General features: G+C 50.5%; 1 protein-coding gene across 3 annotated transcripts in view; it reads right to left on the minus strand.

Annotated features, from left to right (window-relative positions):
• Positions 1-10,311: 10,311 nt before the first annotated feature.
• Positions 10,312-21,877, minus strand: part of Piwil4 (piwi like RNA-mediated gene silencing 4) — a 39,377-nt gene continuing 27,811 nt past the window's right edge. For 2 of the 3 annotated variants that reach the window (XM_032911146.1, XM_032911148.1), the window contains 9 exons: positions 21,268-21,452; positions 18,140-18,212; positions 16,786-16,986; positions 15,714-15,817; positions 15,493-15,563; positions 14,402-14,555; positions 12,276-12,404; positions 11,627-11,774; positions 10,312-11,053 (listed from right to left, as the gene is read on the minus strand). In XM_032911146.1, the coding sequence (XP_032767037.1) occupies positions 10,937-11,053; positions 11,627-11,774; positions 12,276-12,404; positions 14,402-14,555; positions 15,493-15,563; positions 15,714-15,817; positions 16,786-16,986; positions 18,140-18,212; positions 21,268-21,452 (1,182 nt within the window). In that variant the 3' untranslated portion in view covers positions 10,312-10,936. The remainder of the gene's footprint in view (positions 11,054-11,626; positions 11,775-12,275; positions 12,405-14,401; positions 14,556-15,492; positions 15,564-15,713; positions 15,818-16,785; positions 16,987-18,139; positions 18,213-21,267; positions 21,453-21,877) is intronic. The other variant, XM_032911147.1, reaches the window with a different exon arrangement.

A 21,877-nucleotide genomic window follows, 5' to 3' on the forward strand; every position in this document is an offset into this window, starting at 1 on the left:
TTCATGATCATTTGAATATACAAACTTCAAATACATGTGGCTTAGATATCACCACAACATTTGAAAGCACACAGCAAGTTGAAAACAAAGAGAGATGGCCTTTGTAATGGCCTCACATATGTTAATTTTTAAAGCAAACAAAAATACAAAAATTAGCATTTTCAATTTGTATTTACTTACTAATCTAATAATACATACCAATAGACACATTGAAAGTAATACCAATAACATAAAAGCAATCCTTTTTGGATTGGTGGAATCTGCAAATTCTACCATAGTGCCATCCTGAGAACACAATACCTGAGGCATTTTAGGGAGAAACTGGCAATGTATATTAACAGCTTCGATGTATTCAATGTGTAGTAACAGTTTCTAATGTATTAGTATACTCTGTGTGTGTGTGTGTGTGTGTGTGTGTGTGTGTGTGTGTGTGTGTGTTGAGCCTTGGCTCAGGACTTGAGAGCTTTGGCTGCTCTTGCCCCTAACCAAGGTTCAGTTCCCAGCACCCTCACAGCAGCTCACAAACACCTGTAGTTCCAGTTCCAGGAGATCCAGTGTTCTCTTCTGGCCTCTGTGGGCACTGCACACACACGGTGCACAGATGTACGTGCAGGTAAAACAAATCACACATAAAATGATAAAGATTAATTTTTAAGTATTAGAACTTTTTGACTTGAAAATTTTTCTTTTAGAATCCTAACCTAAGGAGGCCATCCAATGGGAGGGGAGAAATATTGTATGCCGTGTTCTCATAGCAAGAAATAACTTAAAATGCAGTAAAAACAGAGAAAAGTATTTGTTATATTTATACCGTAAAGTATTAGTCACTAAAACATGCCTATAGAAAGTCTGTGATCAAATGGAAAAATATACGTACTATGACTTTACATGGATAATAAAGTTTGCAGAATTATGTGTGTAGTATACCTAAGGGAACGAAGTCCAGGTGTTGTACCAACCTTGGGGACTCTTTTTTTCCTACTTTTCAAAAAATTTTCCACATATTATATAATGTCCACCTATAATTTCCATAATTAAAGGCTAGTGGTAACACAAACAAGCCAAAAGAGCAATACGTAGTACACAGGAAGGGTCTTTATCTTGTCTTTTATCTACTCTTTGTCCTTTCTTCATTAGAAATGAGTCTTCTCTTTGCCCTTCAGGAGCAGCTGCGGGTGTGTCCTTGGCCGGCGTGCACTGGGTCAAATCAGTGTGCCAAGCACAGGTTAACGTGAGCAGCAGACCCTGACGTTTGACCATAAGCTTCAAGAGCAGTTGACATTTTGTGTTTGCCGTCTTGAAGTGAGCTAAGGTTTACGAGTCAATTTTCCCATGGGAAACTGCTAATCGAAACCCAGCATTTAAAAGGTTACGGCATCCCATGGTACACAGTGTCTTTTAGATTTCCTGTTTTGATTGGTAGACATTTTAAGACTAAAAGTGCTTTTTATTGAAACACAAGATGGGCCTCAGGAAGAGAATTGGATCTCCCAAGCAGCAGACACAAAACTAGAAACCGATGTGAGAGAGTCAGTGGGGCGAGGCCACAGGAAGGAGACCGGAGGAGGGAAGAGGCAGGCAAGCACCCATCTGCCACCAGTGAAAGGGGTGGGAAGGAAAGAGGAGAGCTAGAAAGAGTCAGAAATTCCATCGCAGGTCTGAGACAGACTTGGCCACGTTCAAGAGGAGTCAAGGCTGCGAGGCGGCGGAATCTCCCGCTGGGAAGAAATGGCCCAGATCTATTGCCTCTGTTCTGTGTGGCAGGGGAAAGAGCCACAGTCGGTCACAGTGTCCCTTTGAAGGGACTCCGAAGATGGGCCATTTAAAAACTGAAAGTCATCTTCATTCCTACTGAAGTTTTTAATAGAAAATGAGACACGATTGCTACACCTCCATGGGACCCCCAGGAATGTATTTAAAGTATGTTTTCTCCCACCTCCTTCCTGTCCCCCATGATGGCGAAATTCTTCGCAACCCTGACTTTAAGCAGCAGGTTGACTTCGCTGTGCTGGGGTTTGAATGTCCTCCACCTTCATCTGTGCATCCACCTTCCTTCCCAGCTGGTGGCGCTATTGGGCAGGGTTGTGGAACCTTTAGGAGGCGGGGCCTCGCTGAAGGAAGTGAGTTGCTGGGGGCTAGGGCTTCCTGTGCTCTGCTTTTGATCCACGGGTATGTAAGGGAGCCACTGGGCTCTCCAGACACTACAACTGAATACCTCCTGGTCCACGATGCTCTGTCCCCTCAAACTGTGAGCCAAAATAAACCTGTCTTCTCCTTAGCTGCTTATTGTCACGCATATGGTCACAGCAATGAGAAAAGCAATTGATAAGTATCTAGGAAAAAAGTGACACTTTAAACAGAGTTATGAGATTTGAGTCTAGTGCTGACTAAAATGTGTCATCTGTTCACCTCTCATCTGATCTAATACTGTGGTTCTCCTCACTAAAGTCAGCTACCTTAGGTTTGAGGCCCAGCGTTCTTACACAATGGGCATAGGGGTTTTTACAAGATCTCCTGGGGCTCAGGGTGGCTAATTTACCCAACTGCCAAGCGGAAGTTCTAGGACTCAAATCCAGTGCTGCTCTGAAGCCGGACACACGCTTCCTTTCTCTTTACTTCTGGTAACTTTAGTGAGAAGCTAATTAACAGGCGGTCACAGCAGGAGGCATAGAGGGACGTGACATTTTTAAGCATTAAACCTGGCGCTAAAAACATTTAGATGCTCAGGCTTCATCTATGATCAATGAAATCACTGTGTTTGAGGCGGGGGTGGGTACGGGGGGGGGTTAAATGGTAGAAAACTTGTCTAATATGTTTGAGGCCCCTGGTTCCACCCCAACACTGAAGGAGCGGCAACAAAAAGCTGTTTCTGTGGTAAGGTCTGTCTCCCACAGTGCAGTCCAAGCCTCCTCATGGTGGACACAGTGCAAGAGTCCCGAGAGAAGTCTACGCAAGGCCCAGCCTGTTGGACTCTGGGTTTAAGCACAGATTTCCTAATTCCATGCCGCTCTCAGGGAGTTGATTCAATGCATTCTACCTCCCAGCACAGTAAAGGGAGATTCTGCCCAAAGGACAGTGTACGTGCGCCCTCTGGTGGATCCATTGGCACCCTTGACAGGGGCGGCGCTAGACCTCAGCATCCGTCAATCAAAGTGCTTTGGGTGGATGCTAACGAGGCATCTAGTTAGATGGGGCCTCTAGGTCACCTTTGCTGGTTGGTTTTATCAAATCGACACAAACTCGAGTCACCCGGGAATCAGAAACTTCAAATAAGGAATTACCTCACCGGACGAGCCTGTGGGTGATTAAAGATTGATGTGAGAGTAACCAGCCCACTGTGGGCGGTGCCACCTCTGGACAGAAGGTCCTGGGCCGCATACAAAGGAAGCTGAGCAACAAGCCACAGCCCTCCGTGGTTCCTGTTCCTGTTGAGTTCCTGCCTTGATTTCCCTCAGCGATGGAATGCGATCAGGATACATCGCCAGAGGCCTTTCCTTACTAACTTGCACTTACTCACGGTGTTCATCACATAGACAGACAGCAAACCCTGAAAGCTGACGGAAGGACACAATGACACAGACCATTCCTCCGGCCACTGCCTTGAGTCTCAGAAGACTCCTGTTTATGACACCAGGTTCCTCACAAAGAATTCCTGCAAGGTTTTTCAGTTTTTCAATACCATGCATTAAGACAAGAGAGTTTTTAGGCTTCTCCAGCAAGTCCGTCTGCATGGCATGTTAATCTCATCAACTCTGGTGAATCTTATAACTAATCCGTCATTTTATCATTTGCCAAGTGCACATACAGCCATGAATATTAAATGTGGACGTCAAGCTCAATACCGGTCTGACCAGAGCTCCCCAGGAAGGACAGGCCACATGAGGTAGTGCTCACCTGTGTAGTCCAGAACTCAGGAGCTGAGGCAGGGGTACTGCTACAAGTTTTAGAGCAGCCTGGATTCTGTGACAAGACCAAGTCTCAAGACAGAGAAAGGAAAAGGCAGGAGGGGGAAGAGGGGACAGACGGATGGACAGAGGGAGGAGAGGGGAAGAAAGGAAAAAGAACAATAGAATGCTTTCAGTGCAATGTGACAATACTGCCAGCTGGTGTCCCCCAGGTACCTGGCTCCTCAAGAAGACCCGCCCCCCGCCCCCACCCCCACAGCCTTCCTTGTGACTTTACACCTCAGGAAGAACTTGGAAGCAATCTTTCCTTCTTCAAAACCTTTCTCTTGCCTCGATCTACACTTTCATTCCTGGGGCATTCCACTGTGGACCACATTGGGAATCCCCCATTCCACAGGGGGACTCCAGCAGGAGGAGTGCTGGTGAGAAGGGAGGACTCCAGCAGGAGGAGTGCTGGTGAGAAGGGAGGACTGGTGAGAAGGGAGGACTCCAGCAGGAGGAGTGCTGGTGAGAAGGGGGGGCCGCAGGAGAGGGGGAGGCTGGTGAGAAGGGAGGACTCCAGCAGGAGGAGTGCTGGTGAGAAGGGAGGACTCCAGCAGGAGGAGTGCTGGTGAGAAGGGAGGACTCCAGCAGGAGGAGGCTGGTGAGAAGGAGGACTCCAGCAGGAGGAGTGCTGGTGAGAAGGGAGGACTCCAGCAGGAGGAGGGTTGGTGAGAAGGGAGGACTCCAGCAGGAGGAGGGCTGGTGAGAAGGGAGGACTCCAGCAGGGAGGAGGCTGGTGAGAAGGGAGGACTCCAGCAGGAGGAGTGCTGGTGAGAAGGGAGGACTGCAGCAGAGGAGGAGGCTGGTGAGAAGGGAGGACTCCAGCAGGAGGAGTGCTGGTGAGAAGGGAGGACTCCAGCAGGAGGAGTGCTGGTGAGAAGGGAGGACTCCAGCAGGAGGAGGGCGGTGAGAAGGGAGGACTGCAGCAGAGGAGGAGGCTGGGTGAGAAGGGAGGACTCCAGCAGGAGGAGTGCTGGTGAAGGGAGGACTCCAGCAGGAGGAGTGCTGGTGAGAAGGGAGGACTCCAGCAGGAGGAGGCTGGTGAGAAGGGAGGACTCCAGCAGGAGGAGTGCTGGTGAGAAGTGAGGACTCCAGCAGGAGGAGTGCTGGTGAGAAGGGAGGAGGAGTGCTGGTGAGAAGGGAGGACTCCAGCAGGAGGAGTGCTGGTGAGAAGGGAGGACTCCAGCAGAAGAGGAGGAGGCTGGTGAGAAGGGAGGACTCCAGCAGGAGGAGTGCTCATGAGAAGGGAGGACACCAGCAGGAGGAGTGCTGGTGAGAAGGGAGGACTCCAGCAGGAGGAGTGCTGGTGAGAAGTGAGGACTCCAGCAGGAGGAGTGCTGGTGAGAAGGGAGGACTCCAGCAGGAGGAGTGCTGGTGAGAAGGGAGGACTCCAGCAGGAGGAGTGCTGGTGAGAAGGGAGGACTCCAGCAGGAGGAGTGCTCATGAGAAGGGAGGACACCAGCAGGAGGAGTGCTGGTGAGAAGGGAGGACTCCAGCAGGAGGAGTGCTGGTGAGAAGGGAGGACACCAGCAGGAGGAGTCCTCCAGCAGGAGGAGTGCTGGTGAGAAGGAGGACTCCAGCAGAAGAGGAGGAGTGCTGGTGAGAAGGGAGGACTCCAGAAGAGGAGGAGTGCTGGTGAGAAGGAGGACTCCAGCAGGAGGGAGTGCTGGTGAGAAGGGGAGGACTCCAGCAGCAGGAGGAGGCTGGTGAGAAGGGAGGACTCCAGCAGGAGGAGTGCTGGTGAGAAGGGAGGACTCCAGCAGGAGGAGGCTGGTGAGAAGGTGAGGACTCCAGCAGGAGGAGTGCTGGTGAGAAGGGAGGACTCCAGCAGGAGGAGTGCTGGTGAGAAGGGAGGACTCCAGCAGGAGGAGTGCTGGTGAGAAGGGAGGACTCCAGCAGGAGGAGGCTGGTGAGAAGGGAGGACTCCAGCAGGAGGAGGCTGGTGAGAAGGGAGGACTCCAGCAGGAGGAGTGCTGGTGAGAAGGGAGGACTCCAGCAGGAGGAGGCTGGTGAGAAGGGAGGACTCCAGCAGGAGGAGGCTGGTGAGAAGGAGGACTCCAGCAGGAGGAGTGCTGGGAGAAGGGGAGGACTCCAGCAGGGGAGTGTTGGTGAGAAGGAGGACTCCAGCAGGAGGAGTGCTGGTGAGAAGGGAGGACTCCAGCAGAGGAGGAGGCTGGTGAGAAGGGAGGACTCCAGCAGGAGGAGTGCTGGTGAGAAGGGAGGACTGCAGCAGAGGAGGAGGCTGGTGAGAAGGGGAGGACTCCAGCAGGAGGAGTGCTGGAGAAGGGAGGACTCCAGCAGGAGGAGGCTGGGAGAAGGGAGGACTCCAGCAGGAGGAGGCTGGTGAGAAGGAGGACTGCAGCAGAGGAGGAGGCTGGTGAGAAGGGAGGACTCAGCAGGAGGTGCTGGTGAGAAGGGAGGACTCCAGCAGGAGGAGTGCTGGTGAGAAGGAGGACTCCAGCAGGAGGAGGCTGGTGAGAAGGGAGGACTTCAGCAGGAGGAGTGCTGGTGAGAAGGGAGGACTCCAGCAGGAGGAGTGCTGGTGAGAAGGGAGGACTCCAGCAGGAGGAGTGCTGGTGAGAAGGGAGGACTCCAGCAGAGGGAGTGCTGGTGAGAAGGGAGGACACCAGCAGGAGGAGTGCTGGTGAGAAGGGAGGACTCCAGCAGGAGGAGTGCTCATGAGAAGGGAGGACACCAGCAGGAGGAGTGCTGGTGAGAAGGGAGGACTCCAGCAGGAGGAGTGCTGGTGAGAAGGGAGGACTCCAGCAGAAGAGGAGGCTGGTGAGAAGGAGGACTCCAGCAGGAGGAGTGCTCATGAGAAGGAGGACTCCAGCAGGGGAGGTTGGTGAGAAGGAGGACTCCAGCAGGAGGAGTGCTGGTGAGAAGGGAGGACTCGAGGAGGAGAGGGTTGGTGAGAAGGGGGGACTCCAGCAGGAGGAGTGCTGGTGAGAAGGGAGGACTCCAGCAGGAGGAGGCTGGTGAGAAGGGAGGACTCCAGCAGGAGGAGGCTGGTGAGAAGGTAGGACTCCAGCAGGAGGAGCTGGTGAGAAGGAGGACTCCAGCAGGAGGAGCAAGGTGAGAAGGGAGGACTCCAGCAGGAGGAGTGCTGGGTGAGAAGGAGGGACTCCAGCAGGAGGAGTGCTGGTGAGAAGGGAGGACTCCAGCAGAGGAGGAGGCTGGTGAGAAGGGAGGACTCCAGCAGGAGGAGTGCTGGTGAGAAGAGAGAACTCCAGCAGGAGGAGTGCTGGTGAGAAGGGAGGACTCCAGCAGGAGGAGTGCTGGTGAGAAGGGAGGACTCCAGCAGGAGGAGTGCTGGTCAGAAGGGAGGACTCCAGCAGAAGAGGAGGAGGCTGGTGAGAAGGGAGGACTCCAGCAGAGGAGGAGTGCTGGTGAGAAGGGAGGACTCCAGCAGGAGGAGTGCTCATGAGAAGGGAGGACACCAGCAGGAGGAGTGCTGGTGAGAAGGGAGGACTCCAGCAGGAGGAGTGCTGGTGAGAAGGGAGGACTCCAGCAGAGGAGGAGTGCTGGTGAGAAGGGAGGACTCCAGCAGCTGGTGAGAAGGGAGGACTCCAGCAGGAAGAGGCTGGTGAGAAGGGAGGACACCAGCAGGAGGAGTGCTCATGAGAAGGGAGGACTCCAGCAGGAGGAGGCTGGTGAGAAGGGAGGACTCCAGCAGGAGGAGTGCTGGTGAGAAGGGAGGACTCCAGCAGAGGAGGAGTGCTGGTGAGAAGGGAGGACTCCAGCAGGAGGAGTGCTGGTGAGAAGGGAGGACTGCAGCAGGAGGAGGGTGGGAGGGGGGAGCAGGAGGAGTGCTGGTGAGAAGGGAGGCCTCCAGCAGGAGGAGGCTGGTGAGAAGGGAGGCCTGCAGCAGGAGGAGGCTGGTGAGAAGGGAGGACTCCAGCAGGAGGAGTGCTGGTGAGAAGGGAGGACTCCAGCAGGGGAGTGTTGGTGAGAAGGGAGGACTCCAGCAGGAGGAGTGCTGGTGAGAAGGGAGGACTCCAGCAGAGGGGGAGGCAGCAGAGGAGGAGTGCTGGTGAGAAGGGAGGGCTCCAGCAGGAGGAGTGCTGGTGAGAAGGGAGGACTCCAGCAGGAGGAGTGCTGGTGAGAAGGGAGGACTCCAGCAGGAGGAGGGCGGGGAGGAAGGGCGGACTCCGCAAGGGGGGGTGCGGGGGGGACGGGGGGACCCACACAGGGGGGGGCGGGGGAGAAGGGAGGGCCGCCACAGAGGGGGAGGCTGGTGAGAAGGGAGGACTCCAGCAGGAGGAGTGCTGGTGAGAAGGAGGACTCCAGCAGGAGGAGGCTGGTGAGAAGGGAGGACTTCAGCAGGAGGAGGCTGGTGAGAAGGAGGACTCCAGCAGGAGGAGGCTGGTGAGAAGGGAGGACTTCAGCAGGAGGAGGGCTGGTGAGAAGGGAGGACTCCAGCAGGAGGAGTGCTGGTGAGAAGGGAGGACTCCAGCAGGAGGAGTGCTGGTGAGAAGGGAGGACTCCAGCAGGAGGAGTGCTCATGAGAAGGGAGGACACCAGCAGGAGGAGCTGGTGAGAGGGAGGACTCCAGCAGGAGGAGTGCTCATGAGAAGGGAGGACACCAGCAGGAGGAGTGCTGGTGAGAAGGGAGGACTCCAGCAGGAGGAGTGCTCATGAGAAGGGAGGACACCAGCAGGAGGAGTGCTGGTGAGAAGGGAGGACTGCAGCAGGAGGAGTGCTCATGAGAAGGGAGGACACCAGCAGGAGGAGTGCTGGTGAGAAGGGAGGACTCCAGCAGGAGGAGAGCTGGTGAGAAGGGAGGACTCCAGCAGAAGAGGGGGCTGGTGAGAAGGGAGGACTCCAGCAGGAGGAGTGCTCATGAGAAGGGAGGACTCCAGCAGGGGAGTGTTGGTGAGAGGAGGACTCCAGCAGGAGGAGCTGGTGAGAAGGAGGACTCCAGCAGGAGGAGGCTGGTGAGAAGGGAGGACTCCAGCAGGAGGAGTGCTGGTGAGAAGGGAGGACTCCAGCAGGAGGGAGTGCTGGTGAGAAGGGAGGACTCCAGCAGGGAGGAGGCTGGTGAGAGGGAGGACTCCAGCAGGAGGAGGAGGCTGGTGAGAAGGGAGGACTCCAGCAGGAGGAGTGTTGGTGAGAAGGGAGGACTCCAGCAGGAGGAGTGCTGGTGAGAAGGGAGGACTGCAGCAGAGGAGGAGGCTGGTGAGAAGGGAGGACTCCAGCAGGAGGAGTGCTGGTGAGAAGGGAGGACTCCAGCAGAGGAGGAGGCTGGTGAGAGGAGGACTCCAGCAGGAGGAGTGCTGGTGAGAAGGGAGGACTCCAGCAGGAGGAGGCTGGTGAGAAGGGAGGACTCCAGCAGCAGGAGGAGTGCTGGTGAGAAGGGAGGACTCCAGCAGGAGGAGTGCTGGTGAGAAGGGAGGACTCCAGCAGGAGGAGTGCTGGTGAGAAGGGAGGACTCCAGCAGGAGGAGTGCTGGTGAGAAGGGAGGACTCCAGCAGGAGGAGTGCTGGTGAGAAGGGAGGACTTGGCAGAACAGAGGTAAGTAGTGGTTCACGGGAGGCCAGGAGAACACCAAGTGGTCAAATGCTGTCACAGGACATCTGACTGTAACACTTCACACAGTGAAAGCCTCAATACCCTTGAATGAAGCAGATCTGATGCAGGGATTGTGGTGAAATTCTAATTAGACCAGGGAATTGTACGTACAAATTGTTGTACATACACAGAGTGTATGAAGAGGAGGAAAGAGAGGGGGTAGCTGCAGAGGAAGATGGATGGACACTTTCTTTTTTAAAAACAAATTATTTATTCATTTTATGTATTTGAGTACACTGCTGCTCTCTTCAAACACATCAGAAGAAGGCATAGGATCCCACTGCAGATGGTTGTGAGCCACCATGTGGTTGCTGGGAATTGAACTCAGGACCTCTAAAAGGGCCGTCTCTCCAGTCCCTAGTGGTTTCCTTTAAGGATATTCAGAATAACCTGTTTATAGCGTCAACTGGTCAGTGAGGAAAAACTGGTGCTCTGGGAAGACAGAGAAGCCCCCTTCACGGCTGGCAGGGTGGTTCTGGTGCCCAGGGCACAGAGGGAGTACTGGAAACAGCCGGGAGGCCGAGTCTACAGGCACAGGTGGGCTGGATGCACTGGATCTGCCCGGTCCTCTCCGGATGGTGTCTGCTTTCCCTGAGTGGGCAGCAAGGCTGGGCTGCAGCCCCAGGGCACGGCTGCTGGGAATGAGAGCCTATCATAGGACCAGGAACTGGGTCCTGTTTCAGACGCCGCCCACGGTCGGAGAAGGAGAGGTCCAGTGTGCACGTCTGTGACACAGCTCCTTGAATCCTAGGCTCACTTCACTTGACTTCAAATTCAAGTCACAATAAACACATAACCGATGCTCAGAGAGTCTTTATTTTCAGTATTTACTTAACCTACTCTACAAAATGCTCTACGATACTTAGAACAACCCTGGTAATGTCAGGAAAGAAGTTAAACCCCTCTTAAACACCATCACAATACCACACGAATATTGTTTTAGAATCCAGTTAGCTGTGATGATATATCCCAATATCATCACGTATATACCATGTATATACCACGTATATTCACCTCAAGCATTTACTTAAAAAAAAAAAAATACGAGGACAAACCAGGACAAAGTAAAATGTCGCCTGACAGAGCCACAAGAAAACCCATCACTCTGTGGGTTTTTGTTTGTTTGTCGTCGTTGTTTTTAGACACAGGGGAGACAAAAATCCCCATAGGTTTGTCCTCAACTGATTCAGATGACTTTAAAAACAACAACAAAAAAAAAAACAAAAAAAAAAAAACCCAAAAACAAAAAAAAAACAAAACAAAAAAACCCAAAAAACAAAAAACCCTCTCCTTCCCAATACTTAAAATTAGGCTGAAGCTCCTTTAAGCAGCAGGAGCCTTGAGCATTAGGCAGATTTGAACAAAGCATAGCAACCGCTTTTTGGCGTCTCCATCGAGCCACGCTATTGGCCCACTGGTCACAGGTAGAAGAGCTTATTGGCTAATTCCAGACTTGGTTCCTTGTGGATGCTTTGCGCCACCAGGAAGGTCAGCTTGTGTGCATACTGGCACGGCGCAGGGACACTGATTACGCCCTGGGGAGGAAAGGGAAAGATATCACTGCGGAGGTAACGTTGTTTGTCTTCCACAGGGACTTTTTTAAATTGCAGTCCTTCTCGCCTACTGGTTACTCACACAGCAGAACAGGTCCTAGGTAAATGGTAACTTAATTCAGCCAACAAAGGGAGCTTTACCCATTGGAAGCGCACGCTCACTGGCAAAATGGGCTGGGGCGTGTGTCTCTTCTCTGTGTGCGAGCTGGGAGACGCGGCCTACAGGCCGACCCTAAACTGCCTGCAGTCTGATGTTCCACCAGGGCTCAGGGCTAGCCTGAGCCTTGGGCTCTTGCCTAAGGCAAGGCACACAGGCAGGCCCACATCTCCTAACCTGCTGGCTTCCTGACTCTCCTAGCAAGGCTATCCTCAGCCGTTTCTGAGGTAATGAGTATCCTCAAGTCCTCTGGAGACGTGAACCTGTGCTCCCTGCTGTTTTATTTAGTTGACAGAGTGGGCTCTTCTACCGTGGAATTAAGGAATGAATGAGGGGGAAGGACGAGGCAAGTCCAGGTGGTGACGTCGCCCCTACTTCAGTGAAAGGCTCTCCCTCACCTGCCAGTTGTAGTAGAGGTGGCACAGTTTGAAGGTCAGCCGCTGCATGTGGTCAGGCTTCAGAGCGTTGTCGTCATAGATGACGTTGTAGTAGGTGGGACTAACAGTCCCCCGGTGAGCAGTCTGGCTGGTCAGGTAGAAGTCATACCTGCAGAGAAACAGGGAGGGGTGGAGAGAAGGAGTCACAGAACAAGGCCAAACCGGAACGGTGCTCAATGGGTACGTGGGAAAACCAGTCTTTCTGAGAGACTGCTCAGAGCGAGGCGCCCGCACCAGACCTGAGCTGGATCTCCCAGCATTTGCATAAATACAAACAAACAAACTGGGGCGTGGCCGTGTGCCTGTAATCAGTCTCAAGCCCAGGGCAGCAGGGACTGCCCAGCCAAAGATAGAAAGCAACCAGGAACACATTCAACATCAAACTCTGGTTTCTACATGAGCATGCACACCTTTGCACACTCATACAGACCTACAAACATGCACAAACACACACACATACATACAGACACACACACATATACATACGCATACATACCCACAAACATGCACAAACACACATATACACAAATACACAGACACACATACATACACATAGACGCACATATGAACATAGACACACACACACATACAGTTTTCCAGGGACACTTGCCACTCTGGACGTGTTGCTTCTGAGTCCACGACAGTGCCAAGTGGGGGGTTCTGTAGCGTATGGCCGGACTCGGCAAAGAGACGCAGCAGACACCTCTTCCTGACCACGACCACGGACAGTCTGCAGCTCCTGCAGGGGTTGAGGCACAGAGGCTGAGCTCACTTTTTTGTGTGGCTTATTGCTGTTTGATCCAAGGTTAGAGAAATAAATAGAAAATTATCCTAAAAACACTGCAATACAAAGAAAAAAAAAAACACCTATGAATCCTCCTTCTCTCGACAGACATCCAGTTATTTTAATGAGGGTCTATTTGGATTATTTTAATGAGGTTCTATTTGGATTTGTAGCGACAGTGACTAAACCATCTGCCTAGTTTACCATTTCATAGGACAGAAGAGAGGTGTCACTTCATTCGCCTTTTCTTACAGAACTGGGGGTGGATCCCAGAAGCCCGTGCATGCTAGCCAAGTGTTCTGCTGCTGCTATGCTGAAGCAAGGTCTCGCTAAGTTGCACAGGCTGGAGCTACAAGTCTGTGTCACCCAGATTTTCAGTTGACTATTAAGGAAAGATCTTCCAGAATTTTCTCTACAGGAGACTTCCCCTGCATTGGCAAGCATCACCCCATTCTACCTTCACTGAGGCACCAAGGAGAACTGTGGTCCCTCCTGAGCCTCAGACAATCATGGAGAATCTATGCTAAGGCAGACAGGGGGAAGGATGGGTGAGTGGACAGACAGACAGATGGGTGCATGCAGGGAGGGAAGGGAAAACAGACCAGAGGCTGACTGAGCAGGTGCTGAGTCTATTCCACGATATCACGGCAAACTCCCGCTATGCTCTGTCATGGAAGGGATTCGTGGGAGCAGGAGTCAGCGTGAACCTTCACTTTCAGCAGTTTTAAGGTGTGAAGACTGAAGAGATATGGGCAGTATTCACAGTACTCTCATCGAAACAATGCTCTCCTACAGTGTACAGTAAACTATTCTTCCTAGAAGTCAGTGACAAATCAGTAGTTACGAATGCCTCCTGTGCTGAAACTTAAAATGTTAGCTCCTTAGATCGCCACTGCTGGATTCGCCCGCCTCCTCCAGTGACATCATTTTAGTTTTAATCATTCAACTGAGACAGTCACTGGAGGTCTGGTGAGGAGCAAACAGGTTTCCCTCTCCGGGCCAGACTACAACTACAAGTAGCTGGCTTTCCCACCTCTGTACCAAGGGCAGCCTTAGGACAAGTCCATTCATTCCTCTGTGGCTGGTGGCCCTGGCTTTGGTCGATCGCAATGGGAGGATGGCCAGACACAAATCTGCACTGCCTGGGAATGAGATGATCCTATCTTATTCCCTAAGATAAGTAAGTATTTATTTATTTGTATTAAGTGTTCTATTTGCATATGTGCCTGCATGCTAGAAGAGGGCGTCAGATCCCATCACAGACGGTCACAAGGCACCATGTGGTAGCTGGGAATTGAACTCAGAACCTCTGGGAGAGGAGCCGGTGCTCTTAACTGCTGAGCCATCTCTCCAGCTCCCAGATCATCCCTAAAAATTTTAAGACATCAACTTGAGAGTATAGTCTTTACTTACTTTTTCTAGGATTTTCCTTACATGTGGCCCTCCATGTAATCACTGGAGAACTCTACCCCCAGTGGAAACACAGGTGACCACAGCGCTCACTGCATGGCAGCAAGGCTCCCCACCTGTATTCATAACCTTACCTGTGACCTGGTGGTTGTAACCTGAGGTTCTATCTGGATGGTGATTTGGGACTCAACTTTTAAATCACAACTCCACAGCCCAGGGGAGAGTATTGATATGTATACAATGTCTCTCCTATTCTGACCTCTGCTAGCTCTCTCAGGAAGACTGCCAGCTGCTCAGTGAAACGCCTCCTCCCTCTAGGTGCCCTAGTCAAGACGCCCAAACCTTACGGCAGTAGGGCATCAGTGTTAGACCATCTGAACTACACTGTAGCATCAGGAAAACCCATCCAAGCTGGGCGTGACATGGAAACACAGCAAAACTTCAGTGTCTGAAAGGTGAAAGCTGTGTGCACAACCATGCATGCAGGATCACAGGTATGGATGGTACCACACAAGTGTCAGAGAACGAGGGGGACAGAGTACCTGGCGTTGGAGCCACATTCTGTCACGCTGCTCAGCAGCTGTGGGACTTCGTATTCCAAAACTGCCTTTAGCTGGCCGTTGCCCACACCGTCCCGGTACGCGATTATCCGTGCCGGCAAATCGTGGTTGTGTTTGTACCACTTGTTGAGGGCACCTGGAGAACGTGATGTTAGTGAGAGAAGAGGCATCGGTCCGGGGCCTCCAAAAATAATATTTCCATGGGTTTTCCCGGTTAAGGAACTTTGCTATTTCAGACCATAGTAAAAACGGTAAGGCTTAGCGTGGGTTGTATCTGCAGCACCAGAGAAATGGCTAACTAGGACCCATCCTTCGTGTCTGCTGCTTGAGCAATCACAGGGTTTCTGCGGCATTTTATAGCCTTTAGCGCATTTCTTGAGCCAAATGTGAGTGACAAATCAAATTTTAATTCATGCGATAGACAAATGCCTCAAACCAAATTAACACTAATTCGAGTCTTTGAATCTGCTCAAGAGCAGACTGGCTGCGCTCGTCTCATCTTCTTCCCTAATGAGAATAAATATGAAAACATGAGGAAATGACTCTGGCGTTCCTCACACTGACTGTGAGGAACTGTAATTCTCACAGATGGGATGGAGTCTGAAAACATTTCCACCCACGCTAACTCCAAACTGCTTCTGAGTGAGCACCAGACGTCGACTCCTCCACGAGAGAGACTTTCAGCAGGAACGACTAAAACACTGGCCGGGTTTTTAAATGGAGGGAAACGGTAAGACGCAGTAATTTCTTTCTGTGTCCACACTGCATAGCTCATTTCAGGAGAGTTTACTGCCTAGGAAATTTGGTTTGGTTTGACAGAAGATAATCATGCTTCTAAGAGGGCAGCCGCCAAGGCTCACTTCAAAAACATCCCAACCCCTCAGGTTTGCAGACTGGAAACTACAGATAAAGCCCAAGGGGCTGGGGCTGTGAAGAGGAGGCCTGCCCTATCCTCTCGCCCCTGTCTTCTCTTCCCACGTCCCTGTCCTCGGGGTGAAAGGTGAGTCAGCTCCCATCAGTCTGTGGGTTTGGGGTGTGAAGGAGCAGTCCCCGAAGCCCACTCCATGACATACCAGTCATGCAGACTTTCAGGCAATCTGCAATATCGGCTGCCGTTCTCTGAAGGACACAGCGGGAAAACCACCTGAAATAAACAGACACAACAACAGACGCCTGCCTCGAATACACATCCATGACGTTAGAGACAGATGCAGCGGTGAAAGCCCGGGCTCCTAACTTTGTATGTGTTGCCTGTCGGGTTAAGGTTAGGAGGGTTAAGAGCAGTTTAACTTACCTGGTGATCCTGGAGTTAATGCTGGCGACAAACCCGACGACCGCCACATCCTTGCTGAGGGCGTCTCTACAGATGTCGATGCCCACGACCATCAGTGACTTCAACTGTTAAATCAAGTTAACTGTGGTTAAATGAAATAAACATTTTAGTACCTCTCCAGCGGTTAACTCTTCAAGTTAAGCTGTGTGACAAAGAAATGGAGTTCCAGATGGGACAGGTGATTAAACCAGAAACCGAAGAATGGAAGGCAGGAAGATTATGACAGATACTTCACTGAGAAGCCCGAGTGACCATCAGCCTCCCGAGGGCTGGGAAAGGGACAGAGGTGGCAAAGGGTAGCAATCCCTTTATCCTCTGCCCAGTCAGAAGGACTCGAGGATGAACCACTCCTGTTTTTCACAGTTGCCACGGTTGAGGAAGGACTAGGGACAGGCAGCCTGGCCACTTCTTTTCCCTCACTTCCTTCCAAGATGGCGTCTGGTGAGTCCCTACCACAGCCGGGTGGTGGTCCCCTTGAGGAGGCATACACTGCTGGACACAGGCAAAGGTAGAAGCCATGGGACAGGACTTAAAATGGCAGCCAAGAGAACCTAAATCAGGCCCCTCCCAGGTTTGGGACACCCAGGGCTATCTTCCATGAAGAAGTCTGTGAGTCGCCAAGCAGAAGCTCCTTGAGAGGAGAGGCTGTGTCTCACCATCTTTTGGAATTTCTCTGCAAAGCTTTGTGTGATGCTACAACCTGGGGGTGGGGTGGGGTGGGGTGGGGTGGGGTAGGGAGGAACCACGAATATCAGAAACAGCCCCAGAGCATCACAGGTTTAAGTGCCCTCCGTATTAGCAGCTAGAACTAATCTGGAGCTGACTGAAAGGGTACAGGAGACAGGCGTCGGCCGTCTGCACACACCACACCAGTTAATTATATAAGGAAACTCGGTGTCAGAGACTGGGGCATCACACCTCCAGGGCGTCTGAGAAGTACCCTCCCCCCAACCCCAAGACCCCCAGGGCAACTGAGACACTGGGATCACACGATGCCACGTCTGACTGGACGTGAGAAAGGAGCAGTGCTCACTGGGATCTCCACAGCCCACAGCTCGCCCCCGAGTTTGCAGGTCATCTGCATGGCGATCTTGGTGGCCACGCTCAGCATCATTCCCTGCTTGTTCAAGGTCCGGGTCAGCACACACTGGCTTGGGACCGGGCAGTCGGAGCTCAAATATCTTTTAATGGAGTCGTAATAGTTCTTCTGATTAGAAGGCAGGATGCACATCACCTAAATGCAAGAGGACAACAGAAGATCAGGTCCAGCTCCTTACAAGTGTGTGACCAGCTTGTAGACAACATGAAGGCGTGGGATGTTTGGAGATGTTTAAACAGTCCCCGAACAGGTCTGGTAGAAGAATCAAGACAAAAGTGCGGATTCTCTAAACATCGTCAGTCCCATGCTCCCAAGAAGCAAAACTAAACATGGCAGTGGGTCCCTTAAGTGGCCTTGAGGCCACTGATTCCTTAAAATACCATTTTGCTCAGTCAGATTCTCTCCAATTGTACCCACCCCACCCCCTGCAAAGTCAGCTACATAAGTGTTCAAGCTGCACAGACACACCCGTGATTCCTCGTCCTCCCTCTCCTTGAACTGACTGAGGGTAGGCTCCTCAAATTCCCTCTTTGCTTGCTCTTTCTCTCATGGTTAGCTGACCGCCCTGTGATTCTGAGGTAGAGTGGTCTTGTTTTTAGGACATTTGTATCAAGAGTCATCAAGAGTAAAGGGCACCCTGCAACGTACCCTCAAAGGGTTCCAAAAATGACAGCACGTGTCTGGTACTCTGGGTTCTGGGAAAGAACATGCTTGTACATGCTTGTACATGCTTGTACATGCTTTCACTTTTCTTTACAGTTTTGCTGTGATTGAGCTTAACATCCTTAGGTCGGGAATTCTCTTCATTTGACGTACTATCCGAGAGAGAGAGAGAGAGAGAGAGAGAGAGAGAGAGACAGAGACAGAGACAGAGACAGAGACAGAGAGAGACAGACACTGAGGGAGGGAGAGAGAGACAGAGACAGAGAGAGAGAGAAAGAGACAGAGAGAGAGAGACAGAGAAAGAGACAGAGAGAAAGAGGGAGGAGAGGCTGCTGTTGTTCTGCAGGGGAACTGAACAGGCATTTGTGCAATTGCATGGCTCAGCTGTGGGACCCAGGCCTGGGAGATGAGTGAAATACACATTCTTTCTAAGTACAAAGCTTTCTGGTAGCTGTGTAAGCCAAGAGAGCCCTTTCCACAGGTTGCTTTGGTCACGGTGTTTCACCACAGCAATGAGACCCTATCTAAGACAGACAATACACTCAGAACATTTTCTTTAAGATGTCAGACATAAAGGAAATATAGAAATCATGCCTAGAAAGCCCAGAACAAGCCCCACACTCACCAACTGAATATCGGGGTTGACGTGCAGCTGGATGGCTCGAAGGAAAGCTGCAGGGTTTTCATCCACTTTTATGCTACATAGAAAGGTGATTTAGTTGTCTTTTAGTAGCTTTCAATTAGACATAGGGTGTTAGAAAAAGTACAGAAGGGCTCCTCAACATATCATTCATTTTATAGGAAAAAAAAATCCTTGGAGAGAAACAAGAACCTCTCATATTTAATGTGTTTCTCCAGTGCATGATGTTCCAAATACTCCATAATCGGCCAGTTAGCATATAAAAATTAGTAAAAATAGAAAAGCTCTTGGTTGTACCAAATCCCCTTAGTTAATGGATTTGCTATTCAAAATTGGGTTAAAAGTGAACTTCTACTAGAAAATATCATCCTGAGTGAAGTAACCCAATCACAACAATACACATATGGTATGCACTCACTGATAAGTAGATATTAGCCCAAAAGCTAGAATTAAAAACTAGAATACCCAAGATACAATCCACAGACCACATGAAGCTCAAGAAGAAGGACTACCAAAGTGCAGATGCTTCAGTCCTTTTTAAAAGGGTAAACAAAAATAGTCATAGGAGGAAATATGGAGACACAGTTTGGAGCAGAGACTGAAGGAATGGCCATTCAGAGACTGCCCCACCTGGGGATCCAGCCCATATACATACAGCCACCAAAACTAGACAATATTGCTGATGCCAAGAAATGCATGCTGACAGGATATATAGCTGTCTCTGAAAGGCTCAACCAGAGCATGACAAATACAGAGGCAAATGCTAGCAGCAAACCATTGAACTGAGAATGGGGTCCCTGTTGGAAGAGTTAGCAAGAGGATTGAAGGAGCTTAAGGGACTTGCAACCCCATAAGAACAACAATACCAACCAATGAGAGCTCCCAGGAACTAAACCACTACCCAAAGACTACACATGGACAAACCCATGGCTCCAGCTGCCTATGTAGCAAAGGATGGTCTTGTTGGGCATCAATAGGAGAAGCCCTTGGTCCTGCCAAGACTGGAGCCCCCAGTGTAGGGGAATGTCAGGGCTGGGAAGCAGGAAGAGGGGGTGGTTGGGGAGGGGAAACACCCTTATAGAAGAAGGGGGAGGGGGATGGACTAGGGGGCTTATTACAGGAAACCCGGGAAAGGGAATAACATTTGAAATGTAAATAAAAAATATTCAATAAAAAAGTGAACTTCTGAAATTATAAACCCATAATTTCAAATGTCTGAAGCAGACCTGAAACTTCAAAAATGCTTTGGGGATCATTAATTAATGACAGGTTTTCAACTAATCTGTATGAATCACAAAAGGGGTGTTGGTTACTCTTCTGTAGAGTGTCTTGTTTAGAGCCTTGTCCTATTTAGCTGTAATCAGCCACTCAGTCAGCAATAATTTGTCAATTAAATAATGTGACACACAGGCACTTGCCAATCTAGTCTCTACACACGAAGTAAAATTATCTGCAGCCCCCTCCCCCGACATAGCCAGGAGGTGGGGAAAGGGACAGAGAAGGGGGAAGAGTCTCAACTGGTTGCCTTTTTAAATACAGTTGCCCAGCAGGAGGCAGGGCTCCCCGCCACTTCTAACAGCCACCTGTAGGACTGGGAACACGGCTTTAGAAATTCCTCAGTTCCAAAGGGATGCCTCTCACTCCAGCTCAGACATCTTAGATGAGAGAGGCCAGGCCTGTAAATCCAGCAGGCAAATGGATACTTCATAGATGAAACAGAGCGGAATTAAACCACAGCTATCATAGTAAAAGTCCAAAGACATACGGGCACAGGATGGCTCTGGAACCCGTGAGATCCAAGGACTGTCCTCACAGCGCAGGTCTGGGAGTGCAACTCCTACCATGTCTCCCAGCTTAGAGAAATCGGAGTGGGGAAACTCGAAGAAGAGGATTTGTCAGCAGATTCAATGATAAGAGGAGAATTCTAAATATGATGTAAGCGAGACTCCGGGAGAGCTCTGGAGTTGAACAGTACATGTACTGCTGACGTAATTAACTGGTTACTGTCTGTTTTCTAGGGCATCGAGTTCAAACGAGACGTGGTCAATCTCAGGGCAAAATGACGTTCAGTTGAGAGTGTGACCGTGTCTGGACACATGTAGCCCTTAGTCCGTATCTTCTTCATTCTTGGCAGCCAACTGAGTGTCTGAGGCACAGAAGCTACTCCAGAAAGGCTCAGAGCATGAAAGGCTGGCCTTGGTTTTGGGTTGGTTTTGGCTGTTTGTCAAAAAGCTCTCTTTTAACACTAATCTTACTGTAACTTTTGGAAGCCTAAAAATCTATCAAATCAGTCAGGAAATGCAGTTTGCTTGTTAGTATTATGTCTGCTATTAAGTTTTATAATAGGTGACCTGAAGTTAAAAGTAGAGAAGGCACCACGCAGACTTACTCAGGATGTACACCCAACGGACGTGAAAGACTCCGAGGGAATGAGCCTTCCCTAGACAAACTACAAAGCCAACCTTTACAAAGATACAATAAAATGTATTTTGGGGTCCTTAAAGATTTACTTATTTTTGTTTTCTGTTTATGAGTGTTTTGCCTGCATGTGTGTCTGGGTTCCTCTCATGTGCCAGGTGCCTAAAGAGTCCAGAAAAAAAAAAAACACATCAGATCCGCTAGACTTGAGTGACAGAGCTATAAGCTGCCATGTGGGTGCTGGGGATTGAACAGGGCCCTTTGGAAGAGTAGCTGAGTTGTCCCCAGCCCCTGTATTTTAGTTTTATAAGGCAATTTAATAAATACAAAATGTAACTTCTTGTGAGTATTTTTGACATTTCAAGAACTAATACTAATAGCCTAGAGAGATGGGTCAGACGTTGAGAGTGTGTATTTTTCTTCGGAGAACTGAGCTTCATTTCCTAGCGCTCTCACTGGATAGTTCAAATCCACTTTCAACTCCAGCTCTGGAGGCTCTGACAGCGATCCCTGCCATGGCCACACCCACTCATGTACCCATCCCCACACACAGACATGTGGACATAGACATCACTTCATAAAAGAAACATTAAAAAGAGAAACATTACTACAATACATGTTTTATAGCTGTACCAGGCATCACTTCCGACTTTCAAGCCAAGTTAAGAGGTAGAAAAAATTCACTGTACACTCACATTTTTGGGTGGCGCACATTGAATCCCGTGGAACCTCCAACTCTCCTCAGACAGCTCAGGAAGGATTCAATCAAGTGCTCAGCCCTGCTACAGCACACGATCAACCATGTATTCAAAGGCTCAGAACTCAGAACCTTGCAAGATCGCATATCTTTGGACCAATCAGCAGCAAATGCAGGTTGACACTGAGAGAGAGCAGCAGCATAAAAGGTCTGAGCAAAGTTCTTCAGAGAGTAATTTAGAACGTTTGTCACAACAGAAGAACTGAAAGGCAGGTGGGGCTCTGTTCCTCGTCACAGAATACACAGGCTTCCTGGGAAAGAAGGCATCGGGAGGCACTCAAGGTCTGATGGTCCCTGGGTGTGGAGACTTGGGTGGGCATGCTGCTGGTGTCTGACTGAAAGATCTCTGGTTCCTTCCCTTCCACCTCTGCTTGTCCTTTCTCTCGGACAGCATGAAGGCTGACCTTTCGGACTCCTTACTTAAAGTATTCAAAATAAAGACTACCGATGCTGCAGGTCCTCCGTGCTCTGTTGCTTTAGGCCAGCAGGAAGGTGGGACTGCTCTAAAGAGCTACATGGAAGGGAAAAGACGAGGCCGATAGTGGTTT

Source organism: Rattus rattus, chromosome 8 (genome assembly GCF_011064425.1).
Source record: "Rattus rattus isolate New Zealand chromosome 8, Rrattus_CSIRO_v1, whole genome shotgun sequence".
NCBI classification, from domain to species: Eukaryota; Metazoa; Chordata; class Mammalia; order Rodentia; family Muridae; genus Rattus; species Rattus rattus.